Below are 14,680 nucleotides of genomic sequence, written 5' to 3'. Positions count from 1 at the left end.
CAAGAAAACGGCAGTTTGGACCGTGGCGAAGCTGCGTGGGCAGCGTGAAGTGAGAATCCGTAGGACGAGGGCAAAGATAACGCCACAGGGAAGTGGCAGTCCTGGGGGCCCACCCAGAAGCGCGCAGCTCTTGGGCGGGCTCCCTATTGGCGGGCGTGGCCCCGGGGCGGAGCCACTAGAAAGCCCCGCCCACTTGGCCTCCGGGACTCGGCGAGCTTGACAACCCAGTGGAGTTCCTGAGGCGGACTTGGTCTCGGACTCGGTCCTGCAGCGCCTCTAGGCTGCAGATCCAGCTCCTGCCACCTGTGCTTGGCTCCACGTCCCGAGAAGCTGGGAGGAGAGAGGAGAGAGGGAGGAGGCGAAGGGAGGAGGAAAGCGGCAGCTTACACACGCCTTCCAGTCCCTCCACTCAGAGCAGCCCAGAGACCGCTGCGGGCGCCGCTGCTATCGCTGCCACCGCCGCTACCACCTGAGGAGACCGCCTGGACCTGTCGCCCCACTGTTGCCCCTCCCGGCAATTCTTTCCTAGCACCAGGCTTTTTATGCGCACTGCCACTACCATTATTATTATTATTCCAAGAGAAGGAAAATAACAGACCAGCTAAAAAGAACCACGTATACCTTTCCGAATTACTCAAGTGTCTCCCGGGAAGAGAGGGTCGCCGGTCCCGGGAGGAGCAGCCGAAGGGGCCAAGGGCGGGTGTTGAAGGGGAGACAGGAGGAGTTGGGGCACTGCGTGGTGGAAAGTTGCGGGCGGCGGAGACCCGAAGGTGCAGCGCCACAGCCCAGGGGGCGGTGTGTCTGGGACAAGCCGCTGCCCGCTGCGTCCGGACCCGCGAGCGCGCGGGCAGCGCGGGGCCGGGGAGGACGCCCCCTCCTGCGGCGCGGACTCTGTCGGTGGTCCCCGAGGAGGAGGAGGAATATGGCATCGAAGGCGGCCTCCTCCTGCCGTCTGGTCTTCTGCCTCTTGATCTCCGCTGCTGTCCTTCGGCCAGGTAAGAGCAGGGGGCCTCAGAGCAGCCCCAGGCCGACCTGGGCCGGGGGGCAGTTTCCTAGGTCCCCGGCCCGGGGCCTCGCACCCCCGGGGAGGCGCGCCGGGGCGCGTGGGGGAGGTAAGGGGAAGGCGGTGCGGGCACAGAGCTGGCCCTGGGTACCCTCACCTGTGTCGCATATTTGGGCTCGACCGGTTGGCTCAAGTTGGGGCAACGACTGGGGGGACTGGATAAATCTTCAGGAAGTTTGGGTGCGGCCGGGGTCGGGGCTCCGCGGGGCCCACGGACAAGATTCATCTGGCTCTCTCCCCTTCCCCCCCTGCGGCTCCAGCCTGGGCGGCGAGCTCTCGCCCTCTGACAACCCCTCCAGTCTCTGGATATCAAAGTCCACGTCACTGCGCTCTGGGCAGTTTTCCTTTCGCTTAGCTCTTGGAGGCAATAGCTCGCACTTTTTCGTGATAAATCCCCTGGTAACTTCCCGTGGTGAGAGGCGAGGCGGGGATGGGAGGGGGAGGGGTAGAGGAGGAAGGGAGGACTTCAATCACTCGCTTTTAAAAACCTCCTAAAGCTCCGACCGTGGTTTGGACGCCGTCTCCCCCATTGTCTGGGTGCGGGGTGAGAGTAGGGGTGATGGCGGGCAAAGAACGCAGCCTGGTCTGGAATTCACAGCCAGGTTTGTGAGCCCTTCGTGAGGGGGTCGTGGATTGTTCAGGACCTGTGACCTAACCTCAGTTCTCAGTTCTGTATTGAGCCTCATAAGAAAAAAAAAGAAAAGGCAAAAGCCCCAACAATTAATATATCTCGCCCGGGAATCTCTTGCCTTGCCCTTAGGGACGTCCCCTGGCACTGTCATCCTGAGACCCGCCGGGTGGCTGATGTGAGTTGACCCTCACAGGGCATTCTGCGTGCTCGCCGTCGCTTGACAGAGCAGCAGGTTAATTTTTCGCTAGACTTGAAGATTTGGGGGGAAATTTTTTTCTCCCTTTGAAGTTTTGATCTCTAGCCCCTCGTAGACAATTGCAAATAAAACTCCTACTTCTTGTTATTTCGGCTTCTGTTTGTACTCTTGCCCCTTTCTTCAGTTTTTATCAAAGAAAAACTCACTTCCTTTTCGCGTCTTTAATTTCTGCACATCCCTTCAGTTGTTGGCATGCTGAGGTCAAAGAAGAGGTTTGAAAGCCTCTGGAGCTCTCCCAGAAAGAGGGGGGGGGGTGGGGCTCGGGGTTAGAGCCTGCAGATCCCTAGTGTTTGTGAACTGCCGCCGCGGTGTGTGTTAGTGGTAGTGTACGCGCGAGGTGCGTGCCCCCTCCCGTTCTGATCTCATGTTTAAAGTTCCATTTCGAGTCGAGGTAATGAGCTCACCTGCTGTTTTGAGGCCAGAGCAAGAGGCGTCTGTGACAGATCAACGGCTCTGGGGCTGGGACTGTGAATCGAGAGTCGAACCGGATTTAAAGCAGGTGGGGGGGTGGGGTGAGAACCCCCGGGGAGGTGGGAAGGAGAGACCCTCTTGGCTTTGGCACTGCACGTATTTCACTTTTTCCTGATCCCAGTGTCTGGTGTGGGAAGGAGGGGCACTCACTCTGGAGCCGAGGGGAGAGAGGAGGGAGGATGAGGGTTCCGTAGTTTGTTCAGTGCGAAGGTCCACATGCCCACAGTCCCACAGTTGGTTTTCGGTTTAACCCCCTCGCCACTTGGAGAGCGTAGTCTCACTTACACCACCACGCTCGGACCACAGGCGCACGCCCAGTTTCCTTTTCCGTGCCGGAATTTATTTTCAGTTGGGCCACCTCAGAGGACAGGTTTTTCCGCACATGTAACTGCTAAAAAGGGAGAGGTTCCTCTTTCAGATCTTCGCGGCGATTCTTTTGACGCAGCAAGCTCGCGCGTTTCTAGCCGGCACCCGGCTGCGCGCTTTCAGCCAGCGGGGCGGGCTCTCTCGCCGTCGCCCACCCGCTGCTGATCTGCGGGTCAGGAGACTCAGACCCTCAGATCAGCGGTTTCCTTGAAATTACCCGGCTGGCAAATGCGCCAGATTTTCGGTGCGGCGTCAGTGTGTTTTAAAAGAAAGAATTATGGCACTAAAAGCGCCACGTCCAGACTCAGGGTGCAAGTCCTGGACGGCAAGTGCCTCTCCTTCAGAGGCTTCTGCACCGCTGAGCCTGGGCGTGGGGGGATGCAGCACCAATAGCTGGCTTAGGCAAAGGGACTAACTGGCCCGCCTGCAGCCCTTCATTTCCGGAGCGGTTTTGATAGTGTGTCCAGACCTAGAGAACAAAAACTAGAGTTTGTGAAACTGCCTCTGCAGGTCTGTTGGTCTGTAGTCGCTACGTAGCCATGGATATATTTTAGGCATGGCATGTTACCTGTTTTGAAGGCAGGAGGAGAATTATCTATGAACCACGGAAACTGAATTAGGAGATGAAGGCAACGAAGTATGTGCTCAGCATCCGAGGGAGCAAGAATTTTATTATTCTCGTAGAAAGAGCGTCAGCCTGTGGTAACATTTTGTATTGCTTTAAAAAAAGGCTTTCCTTGATTATTTACAAGGAGATGGGGGCCCTGAACTGTTTCTTCTCTTGGGTCATCTGTGTGCACCCCCTCTGGAATGTTTCTTAATTGCTCACTGATAAAAAGTTCATTCCAAGACGTAAACACACTTCAAGCTTTTTTTTCAGTAGGATATCATGTTTGGAATGTATCCGTTTATCTCAATAGGCCTTGGGAAGAGCATCAATTCAAATAATGTCCATTCAGACTAACTGATGTGGGACTATTAAAATTTATAATTTCAAAACTGCAAACTGCTTAGTAGGCAGTAAAACTGCTTTTTCTTTGATGATTTATTTAATCCAATAGCAATTTATGATTTAATGGGGCACTATTTTCAGTAGACTGCTTTCCTAGGTTTGTTTTGGGACCACTTACCTTCAGGCACTTGGGCAAGTCATTTCAACATTTTGGGTTTCAGTATTCTCATGTGTAAGGAAAAGGGTGGACCAAGGCTCTGCTCTCTGAGAGCTCTGCCAGCTCAACCATTTGTTTCTAATGACCTGGGGTAAAAAACCCATTTAGGCAAGGCAGAGTCATTTTCCAACTGTATTTTTCTAATGCTTTCAGACAGCCTGGACAGATACGATTCATATAAGTTGTATTACTAGAAAAATGTCAGTGGCTCCCAATTGCTAGTTTTCCGTCTTTTTTCCTACTTTTATAAACTCGTATCTTGTGATTACTCCTCCAAGCCTGAATAAGGCTATTAAAAAAATGTATACTGGAGAGAATTAGTCTCCCATTCTCCTGGGAAAAGAGACCCCAACAGTCAGAAAGGGCTTTAGGTCGGAAAAAAAAAAAAAACCCATTTATGCAACCCATTCCTTCTGGACGACTGGCTCTATTTAAACTTCATATATAGTTCCTAGAATAAAATGTAAGTGATGGTTGATGCTAATATATTTATGTGACAAAGCCTTATATGTACACCCTAAAAAGGCTCCTAAACAAAGAAGTTGATTTGCTCCATGGTTGTAAGTACAGTGCAGAAGGAAATAGAAAATAATAATGCTTTCCCATTGTTTTCAAATCTATAGAAATCCAAAATATTTTCATGACTAGATTCCAAACTTTTTCTGACTTTTTAGAAAATTCAAACTAGCATATCTTTTGTAAATAGAAATTTAGAAGAAAATGCTTGTCTACTGTGGACTTATTAAAAAGAAGAAAATCAGTAAAAACCTACTTTAAGACTCCTAAGTGTCAACAAAAAATTCTTTATAATGGAGTCAGTACTCATGTGTTCAGTTTTTAGCTGTGCTGCATAAGAATGTTGTAAACTTGGGGGAAGTTATTTTTCTACTCCTTTTTATTTCCCATCTGTAAAATTATCTCCCTATGTAGTACATTGTTCTGATTTTGGTGAGATTGGTGACCCCCTTGCTCAGTATTTTGAATTTTTCAAGTAAAACATGCTATATTAAGACTTTTATTATATTCTTAATAGAATAACACTCTTTAATTTATTCCACTTAATTATCACTTTGACCATTTTATTAAAAGCAGGCAAAAATGTTTCTTTTCTTTTTTTCTCCCTCAAGTTTTCATGACACTAAATATAGGCCTTTGTAAAACTGAGCACTAAGTTGTCAGCATTACTGAGTGTAAGATGGCAGCTTTTTGTCATATAGTATTTTAAATGCTTTATAATCACCTTGTTTTATATTCCCAAACACACCTCTTTTTGTTCTGGCCATCTATTTCACATAAAACATCATCAAAGAGTTCTAGTTCTCTGATACATGCAACATGTTATCCCAAATACGCAGGAGAGCAACATAGGTACAGCTCTGATAAAAGAGTATCTCTGTGCCTGTGTGTATACATGGAAACTTAAATTTAGTTCTTCTCAGAGTGTTAATTTTATTCTTCACTGTTAGGTTTTCACAAAGGCCCATTTTATTTCTCACACATGAGTGTATGTGGCATATTAAGACTTGAGCTAACTCACTGGAATACTAAAGAAAATTTTCTTGGGAGTGCTGTGTGATGAATTAATATTTATTTGATTATTACTTTTGGATATCAGCTCCTTTTTATTTTCAATAAAATGTCCAGAAAAATGTCCATTTATATTTCTCATTACTTTTTTTTATTAGAGCAGAAGTTTCCTTTCCCTGTGGAGAACAAAGCCAAGAATGAAATATATCTTCTATATTCAAGAAGAGGATATTGTAGGCTCTTTGATAAGGTTAAATCCTACAGTTATTACAAGTATCCCTATAGTGTACAACATATTATCATATATTTGGAGTTACTGATATTTTCATCCAGCTAATTTCTCTGTTTAAATAACAAAATTTATGTTCTTTCCCCCGAACCTTATTAGACAGAATACCATATATATTTCAGCTAGGACTAGTTCCAATTGTGCTATGGTATTCAGTAATTGTTTTATGGTAACCTATTATCATAGCCCATTATTGTAGTGTATGTTCCAAGACTGAAATTAGCTTTAACTGCTTCCTCTCTTATTTATCCAGTCAGTTCTCAATTATCCATTCCATTCAAGGGGCAATCAGAGTTGTGCAAAATCCAAAATAGTTTCTAATCAAAGGATTACATAATTCAACTTTGAGTTGAGGTACTTCAATGAACATGACTGTGTCTGAACTTCTAAGAATTCATAGCATTGCAATAAAATGAAACAAAATTGTGGGAGAATAGACTAATCAGAAATTACTCAGCTGTCCAGTTTCCCTGGCTTGCTTCCTTGCCTTTTTTCCCCTAAAGCTCTGTTCTCTATCACTCCATGATCCATACATCCTGGTATATCCAAGGCACTCCTGGTTTATGCCTGGTTTATTCGATTATTAATGGTACCCTTTTTACTCTCAAAAGTGCAGTTTGGATGGCAAATTAGATGCTGACAATAATTATTAATGACTTGACTGTCTATGTATCTGTCTTAGAATACTTAACTATAAGACATTCCTCATCCTGACAAACTGAATATTTCTAACCTTTTTTATTTAAGTATCAGCTATAGTGAAGTATCAATAAGGGGTTATATGCCTCTTTAATGTCAAGTATAAGAGAGATATAAGGTTATGGCTGGAACCCCAGAATATTGTAGTAGGTGTGGAACATTAAGGATTCCATGGATTGGAGTGGAAACCGAATCAACCTGAGATGCCAAGAGAATAATGATGTTTGAAATTCACCTGGGAGCTGTACTTAGCCATGCAGTTATCTAGGGAAGGCCTGTTTCAATTTGATCCTGAAATCCTTTCTTAGCCAACTGCACAATTCCCATTCTGTTCTTCTGTGAGGTTTCTCAGTAGCTCCACTATCAATTTAGATCTAAAAATAAATTACCAAGGATGTCTATAAAATTGAAGGAGGGTCTCAAGTTTTTTTGTACATGTGAACTACAGTTGTATCAGTTAGATATGGTGACTTGACTTGGGACAGCCAACAATATAGCCAGAACAGTTGGTGCCAAGACTGACTATTCCTAATTGATCAACCACATGTTATTTGGTTCAAATATCTCTGAATGTCCCAGATATTCAGAAAACTCCAAAAGCAGATGGAAGTAGGAAAGGTGAGAGGGTACTGTCTAAGCACATGGGTAAAGGATGCCATAGATTTGTCCTTAATAAGACGGATTGAAGGGAGCGGGCATTGGACACTGTGGGTAAAACTCTTGTCAGCATATTCCCAAGTACTTTCCCTAATTGTTGGGAGGTTTCTGGCTATAAAATTTGCCTAGCTCCAAATCAAGCAAAAAACAGAAAAATAAGTCTTGCTACTCTTATTAAAATTTTGAACCACAGTGTATCAGTTAACTATGCCACATAATAAAGTACTCCAAAATATAGCGGTTTAAAACAGCAACTATTTTATGTAGTTCATTATTTTGCAGTTTGGCAATTTAAGCTGGACAGTTGGGTGCTTTTCTGATTTTAGCTCCATGCCATTCTACTGTAGTCTGTCTGTTGTTCAGGAAAAATTAATTCTTCTCCATGGTCTTTCATTTTCTAATAGGCTTCCCTAGGCTAGTTCTCTTGATGGAAGTCTACCTCTCACGATAGTAGTGAGGGGTGTGGCAACAGCAGGGATCCTTACTGCAGATCCTCAGCCCCATATTCACAGTCTACACCCTCTTCTTCCAGATTATTGGGCAAGAAATATTATAGAGGCTCATATATTATAGAGCAGTGTCCAATAAGTACTGTTTCCTACTGCTCAAACTTTTATCTTCCCCAGGAATAAAATTATGGAAAGTGTATATGTGTGTGTGTGTGTGGAGGGAGAGAGAGAGAGAGAGAAATTGAAGGGTTAAAGGCATGCAATTCATGATCAGAAGCTAAAATGTGGTAGAAGAGGGGTTATTGGAAAAATGAGAAGGTGCCTTAGATGTCTATCTTGTTCAGTTCTCTTGACAGCTGAGATAGATGAAGATACAGGTAAAGAGATTACCTAAAATTCAGTAGAAGATTAACCACCATTTTTAGAGACAACAATGTTCTTAGTTTGATGTATGTTTAGACCCATAGGTTCAAGGTTTTGGAGCTATGAAGAACCTTAAAATTACTTAGCTACTTGCCTAAGGTCATATTGTTAACCAATCCAAAATTAAAACTCTTGTCAATTAACCATTCAACGTATAATAATAGCATTCAATAAATATTTATTGTGCTCAATATGTGCAAAGCATTGGGCTTGGTGCTGGGGATACTGCCATGAACTAGTTACTAAATAGCCAAGGTCCACTGTCACTCCAAGAAATTATGTTCTCTCTGGGAAACAGACATCAGTCAACTAATTACATAATTATTTGCTAGAACTTTTGCTAAGTACGGCAAGGACACATAAGGAGCATTTTACATCAGTGTGGCCAAATTTGGTCTGGAGTTTAGGAAAAAATCAGAAAGGTTCTTTCAGGAAGTGATATCTGAAGTACGAGATGAGAAATAATCAAATAAAAGATATGGGCTGAGAGAATGGGATGAGTGAAGACACTAAGGAGGAGGAACATGGCTGTAACTCCTGGAGGTGACCAGGAATTCCTTGAAGTTGTTCAAATACTTTTTTTGTAATTTCCCTAATTTACTTACCAGTTATGGAGTTCAGAAGAGGATCTCTTTGATTTTATTCAAATGCTTATATACTAGCACATATTTGCATATAAACTTTCCACCCTTTAAACATATCTAGTGAGAAAATACTGTATCTTTCCTTTTTCACTTTGCAGCACATGTTGGAGATTAAGAGAATATCTAATATCAGCACACATAGCTTTACCTCATTTTTTAACATGGTGTATTGGTGTTTATTGTACACACCATAATTAACCATTTCCCCAGCTCTTGGAAATGTAGATTGTTTCTAATCTATTTATTACAAACAATATGGCAGTGGACATCTTAATACTTGTTCTTGTCCATATGAGCAATTATGTTGGCAGGAAAATGTCTTAGAAGTGAAATTGCTGAGTCAAAGAATATGTGTATTTTTTGTTTAGAAAGAAATTCTAAAACTACAGTTCAAAGAGTATATACTATATTGTATATTTGAAAGTTGCTGAGGAAGTAGATCTTAAAAGTTCTCATCACAAGAAATGATTGTAACTATGTGTGGTGATGAATGTTAACTAAACTTATTGTGGTGATCATTTTTGCAATATATACATCTATCAAATCATTATACTGTACACCTAAAACAAATATATGTCAAATATATCTCTATTTAAAAAAGAGTATCTTTAGTCCCAGCTAAAGTATATGGGGATGCACCTTCCCCATACTTCCTCCATAACTCTGTACTATTACTATAACTTCTTAAAAACCAGGATAATATGTTGGTTCTTATTTATTTAAAATTTATGATAAAAATGAGAATTATAGGAGTAATAGGCACACACACTCATATGTAAGGCAAAAGCTATAGGCAGATTTGTGCCTAAATTTTTATACATGAGATGGAGCCACAAATGCAGGAAAGAAGTACATTTATTATGAATTATTATCATTGCTCTTTCCACATAAGATGGGTAACTTTTAGAACATAAACCATGTAATTGTAAGCCATATTTTCTTCCATTTTAGAAGATTCATACTCTGTGAGATGAGATTAACTGAAGCAGTGGATTAAGAGGCAACAAGATGTGAGCCTTAAGAGTAGTTGATAATGTTTTTCATTACACAGATGGTTTCCAAATATTCGTGTTTGTTCATTGTAGATGCAATATACGTCAACTAATGCCATTTTGTAAACCCAGTTTAATAGGCTTTACTAAACAGACTTCAGTTATTTTTAAGTAAATCATATTTTGAACATTTCTTCCAACAAGTTTGTTTTAACAGGCTTGTCAAAATTGTTTATGAGCTGATAAAAATACCATCTTCTGTAAATTTATTTTAAAAATCAGTGCTATTAAATGTTTCACCCTGTAATTTTTGGACCTATTGTGAAAAGGAGTAAAATATATTTTTATGGTTACTTTTATTTAAAAAAAAACAAAATATGTACATGAAGAGTTTTCAACAAGCATATGCTGAAGATATATTTTTAAAAAAAGGCAACAAACACTCATAATGGACTTAATATTAGTATGTACATACTGTAATTTTATGAAACTAAAGCAGTTTCTGCTTAGCATTTAGTTTTAAATGTCCAAACTTGTGGCATTTATACTTCATTCTGCAAGCATTTTCTCTATGTGGTGATAGGTATGACACTTCCCAAGAAAAGTGTTTATGTTGGTCATAAGGCATAAGTTTTATGTTTTTGCAGAGATGAGCATGGCTCTAAATATGAATAATGCTTTTGATATCAGATCTAAGAGTAAAATGCAATACATATTTGGATTTACCCTGTTGGATTAATCCCCTACTCAACCCAACCCCAGTATATGGTAATTTAGTTCTCAAATAGAAATTTTCCTTTAGAAATGACTTATTAGCATATGATAAAATTGCTTTTCTTATCATACTAGAATGGCAAATAAGTATCTGTTTATTAAAACAAAACCTGCATCTGTTCAGCTTTTTTTCTCTTTGCTGATAAGAAGTATGTCTTCTTTCTAAAATAAATGATAAAACATTAAAAAGAATAGAGTTTCCAGGTATAGTTTAGAGGTTATCATTTTTTATAATTGATCCTAAATGTTCAGCTAGAAAGGATTTGAACTGCCTGAGTAGTGACTTTTTTGTGTACAGTGTGGCTATACCTCAGTGGTATTAAAAAATAATTGCTTAATTTTTATAGACTGTCAAGGCTTACAGATTTCACAGACTGTCAATGCATAGCATATATTCCATTGCACAAGCGCTCAAGAGCTTGGGCTCTGGATCAGAGCATTAGTTTGATTACTGTCTCTTGTCCTTTTTTCTCTTCTGTAAAATGAGGATTACAGTACTATCAAGTTCATTTGATATGAATATTCAAAAAGATAATGAGTGTATGGCGCATGTCTCAGTGCCTGGCACACAGTGGACTCTCAACCAATAATAATCATTATGAATCACATTTTTAAGTAATCACAATATTATAATAAATGCCAGTTTATTCATATCATAAAAATATGTGAAATACCGCATTTTACTGGTTGGAAGATATATTTAGTTCCATTAAACTACATTTTTGAGTTTCCATAACAAAATTGGAATTCATATTCTTATTAGGATGTATCATAGTCCCAGTATCTGTCAAATAACTTTTTAGTTTTACCAACTCAAGGAAAACAAAAGAAAAACGCAAATTGAAAATTGCAGCCTTAAAATGTAATTTCCTGCAAACAAAAACCGTGAAAGAGAAAGAACACATTCTAAAATTATAGACATATGTAATTTACAATATTATTCTTAGAAATTGATATTGCATATGTGCTTCTATAATTTGAAAGGTACTAGAGCTTAGAAAGAGAAAAAATTTACAATTATTATAATAGAATTGTTTTGAAGATAAAATTATGATTTTAAATACAAGGCATATTTTCTCAGCCATAATTCAATAGAGGGAGCTCCACTACTTTTTTTTTTGTGAGCACTGGAGGGTGCTTCTATTAATTATGATTTTCTGGTGACCTCTAATTTAATAGTGAAATTATTAAAAATCTGTAATTTTAATATTAATGTTTTTTTGAAATTGAGTAATATCTTCCTCTTGTTAATGGAATTCAAAAAATGCTTCTACAAATAATTGTTTTAAAACCCTAGTTCTTAGTTCCCTATACCCTTTGGATAATAAATCACTAGAAGAAATTAAAGTAGGTATACTCTTGAGAAGCATACTTTAATATAGCAAAGCATCAAAGGAGAACAAAGTTTATTTCCAATAAAATAATGAATATTTTGATAATACTTTTGTGGTTTCTATTAAGTGAAAACAGTTATATATTAGAATAGGAGAAGAAAAATAGTATTTTTCTCATTCTGCCTAGATTTTTAATCAAGTGATTATAGATTTCTATGTGGAAATGGCCTATACTCATATCTTTCCCTCTTTTTTATTTTCCCCAATATCCCCTTGATTTAGATAACTCCAATTATATTTTCAATCTAAGTTGATATCCATCACCTGTGTGACCCTGACAAATCATTTACCCTTTATGAGGTTCACTTTTGTCAAGGAAGTATTGTCTCATATGATTTCTAAGATCTTTGCAGCTTAAAAATTCTAAGGTTCAAAATTATACATTGATTTAGAAAATTTTATATAGGTTTGAATCAATGGTAAGCAATAATTTTTACTGGAGGTCCAATTAAGGAAAAAAAGGTTTTAAATGACGACCCCCATTTACTCTTTATCCAAAATGGAAATTATTTTTTTGAGTTCTGCAGAAAATTGCATGATCTCACACATAGACCTCCTAATTTATTTTGAAAATGCCATCAGTTAAAGAAACGGCCCAGTTCTCTGGTACATATAAGAATCTCCAAAACAGAGACAGATTTTAAACATTTCATATTAAAATTAGATATGTGCTCTTGTGGCGGTGCTAGTAGGGCTGCCTGGGATTGAGGCCTGTAGTTTATGCATTACGGTTTTAAGTGTTCTTTAAAGTAAGTGCTGGTTTTATTTAGTTTTCTTTCTGTGATAGATTAGAGTTTGAGAATGTGGCTTCTGGAGCCAGACTGTGTGGTTCTGAGACCTGTATCTCCACCCTCCACCTTCCCAGCCGGGTGACACTGGGCAGATTGCTTAACCCGTCTTCTGTCTTAATTTGTGCAGTAGGGATAAACTCATTCAGTAGTATGACTCTCAAATAATACGCTCTCAATAAATTGTTAGTATTATTGAAATATTTAATTTCAGTTAATCTTTCCACCTTCCCGCAAATACAAATATAAACCCAGCTTACTCCGATAAGTACATAAAGAAGAGAGGTCTCAGGTTGTTCAAAATTATAAAATTGACAGCTGTAGCTCCTCCCCACTCCACCTTTTTTTCCTACTCAAGAAGTGGAATATTAATGAGAGTGATGTCATATTATTTATTGGGCATAACCTTGAATCTATTCACTATATAAAATAAGTAAATCATTCACAAATGCCTAGACTTTATTCATTAATTATTAGTATCATATTCATGATGACACAATTCTTATCTGATAATGAAACATCATTGCATTGTGATCCTGTGGTTGAAATCTAAACTTAGAGGTAAAATTAAGGCTAAAAAGGAGACACCTTGCAGATTGTAGTTCACAATGCCTGAGAGCATATTGCTGTTGTAGGTCGTTTCTGTAAGTTGGCCAGAGGTAACTTAGGAGTAAGAAGATGTGTGTGTGCTTATAACAGATTTATATAGACTCTAGATTCTGAGTAAAATAGAGTAGTGATCATAAGCAGTTTTAAGGAAGTGAACAAAATAAACAGGCTAAAGTTTTCCCAAACTTCAGTCTAGCACCCCTCCAATCTCTTCTCCCCTATGCCATTAAAATGAGTAAGATATGAATAGAATCTTGTAACTGCTCTGCTTAAAATACTTCAATGGCTCCCTGTTACAGTAAGGATAAACTGCAAACTTCTTAGCATAGCATTTAAGGTCCTTCATGCATTTCTCAACACAGTCTTTCCTGGAAGTCCATGCTCCAGCCATACTTCTAATTGTGCCATGGCCTTCTTGTTTCCTGTGTTGTTATTCATGTCACTGTCTTCTTCCAGCACTCTCTCTGCACCCTCCCCCATCACCCTCCCTTTGCCTGAAAAATAGCTAGCATCTCCACCCTTCAGAACACAGTTTAGATTCCATCTTCTCCAGAAATTCTTCGTTGATCGCCCTAAAGTGTCCGTTCAGTGTAGTTCCAGAGCTAATTTTACTTATTGCCTATTGCCTGTTTATTCGTTTCTCTCTACTTTAGAAGATTTTTGTGTTCTAGAGGCAGGGGCTATGTCTTAATCTTTATTCTGCTCAGTGTCTACTGATATACAGTATATCCCCAGTACATATATGATGATTGAATAAACACATTAGTCAAAATTAGAAATATCGATTATTAATAAAGCCTAAATATATTCACATATGAATTAGAAATATCTGTATTGAGACAATTTGTCAATTGCTTTTAAAAATTTAATTAGAGAATGACTAATCTCCTGAATTATGGTTCTTTAAAAAAAAAACAAAACAGTATTTGCCGTATTCTACCCAAGCTACACAGTGAAGTATAAAAAGAAATGAAATAAAGTTAGGCTAATTTTTCCTCCAGGTGTCAATCCAGATTAACATAAAATAAAAACCTTAATAACTGTCTTCTTTGAGTTTTCATAGACATTGAACATTAAATGTAAGATCATCCAGAGAAATACAAAAATTTATTTAAATTGATTTATTTTTTAAACTAAGTTTTTCTAGGATAATTGTAGGAACACATTCTCAATAGGCAGTAAACGACTGGTAATATTTTTATTTCTCCTGGTTTTAATTCTTAGATTAAACCTTTGGATCAGGGCATTTTCCTGAATATGGCAAAAATAGTATAGAAAAGATTTCATGAGAAGTTGATCAATCACACAGCCAATATTGAATATATTTGTACCACAGAAAATATGTGTGTGTTGTGGACCATGCCTTGAATGCTGTTAACAGTAAAATATCGAGATAATTCGGAGAAAATCTAGTGTGACTTTTGCAGAAGGATTTTTTTATTGACGAATTAAAAGAATTCAGACACAAACCTAAGAAAA

At 39.2% G+C, this 14,680-nt stretch overlaps 1 protein-coding gene across 2 annotated transcripts in view; it reads left to right on the top strand.

Annotated features, from left to right (window-relative positions):
- The first annotated feature begins 229 nt into the window (after positions 1-229).
- The window catches only part of ALCAM (activated leukocyte cell adhesion molecule), a 200,496-nt gene continuing 186,045 nt past the window's right edge, over positions 230-14,680 (top strand). For both annotated transcript variants that reach the window (XM_059921216.1, XM_059921214.1), the window contains exon 1: positions 230-995. In XM_059921216.1, coding sequence (XP_059777199.1) covers positions 923-995 — 73 coding nt within the window. In that variant the 5' untranslated portion in view covers positions 230-922. The remainder of the gene's footprint in view (positions 996-14,680) is intronic.

The sequence above is a fragment of the Balaenoptera ricei genome, chromosome 4 (genome assembly GCF_028023285.1).
Source record: "Balaenoptera ricei isolate mBalRic1 chromosome 4, mBalRic1.hap2, whole genome shotgun sequence".
Classification (NCBI taxonomy): domain Eukaryota; kingdom Metazoa; phylum Chordata; class Mammalia; order Artiodactyla; family Balaenopteridae; genus Balaenoptera; species Balaenoptera ricei.
This window is presented reverse-complemented; position numbering and strand designations above follow the sequence as displayed.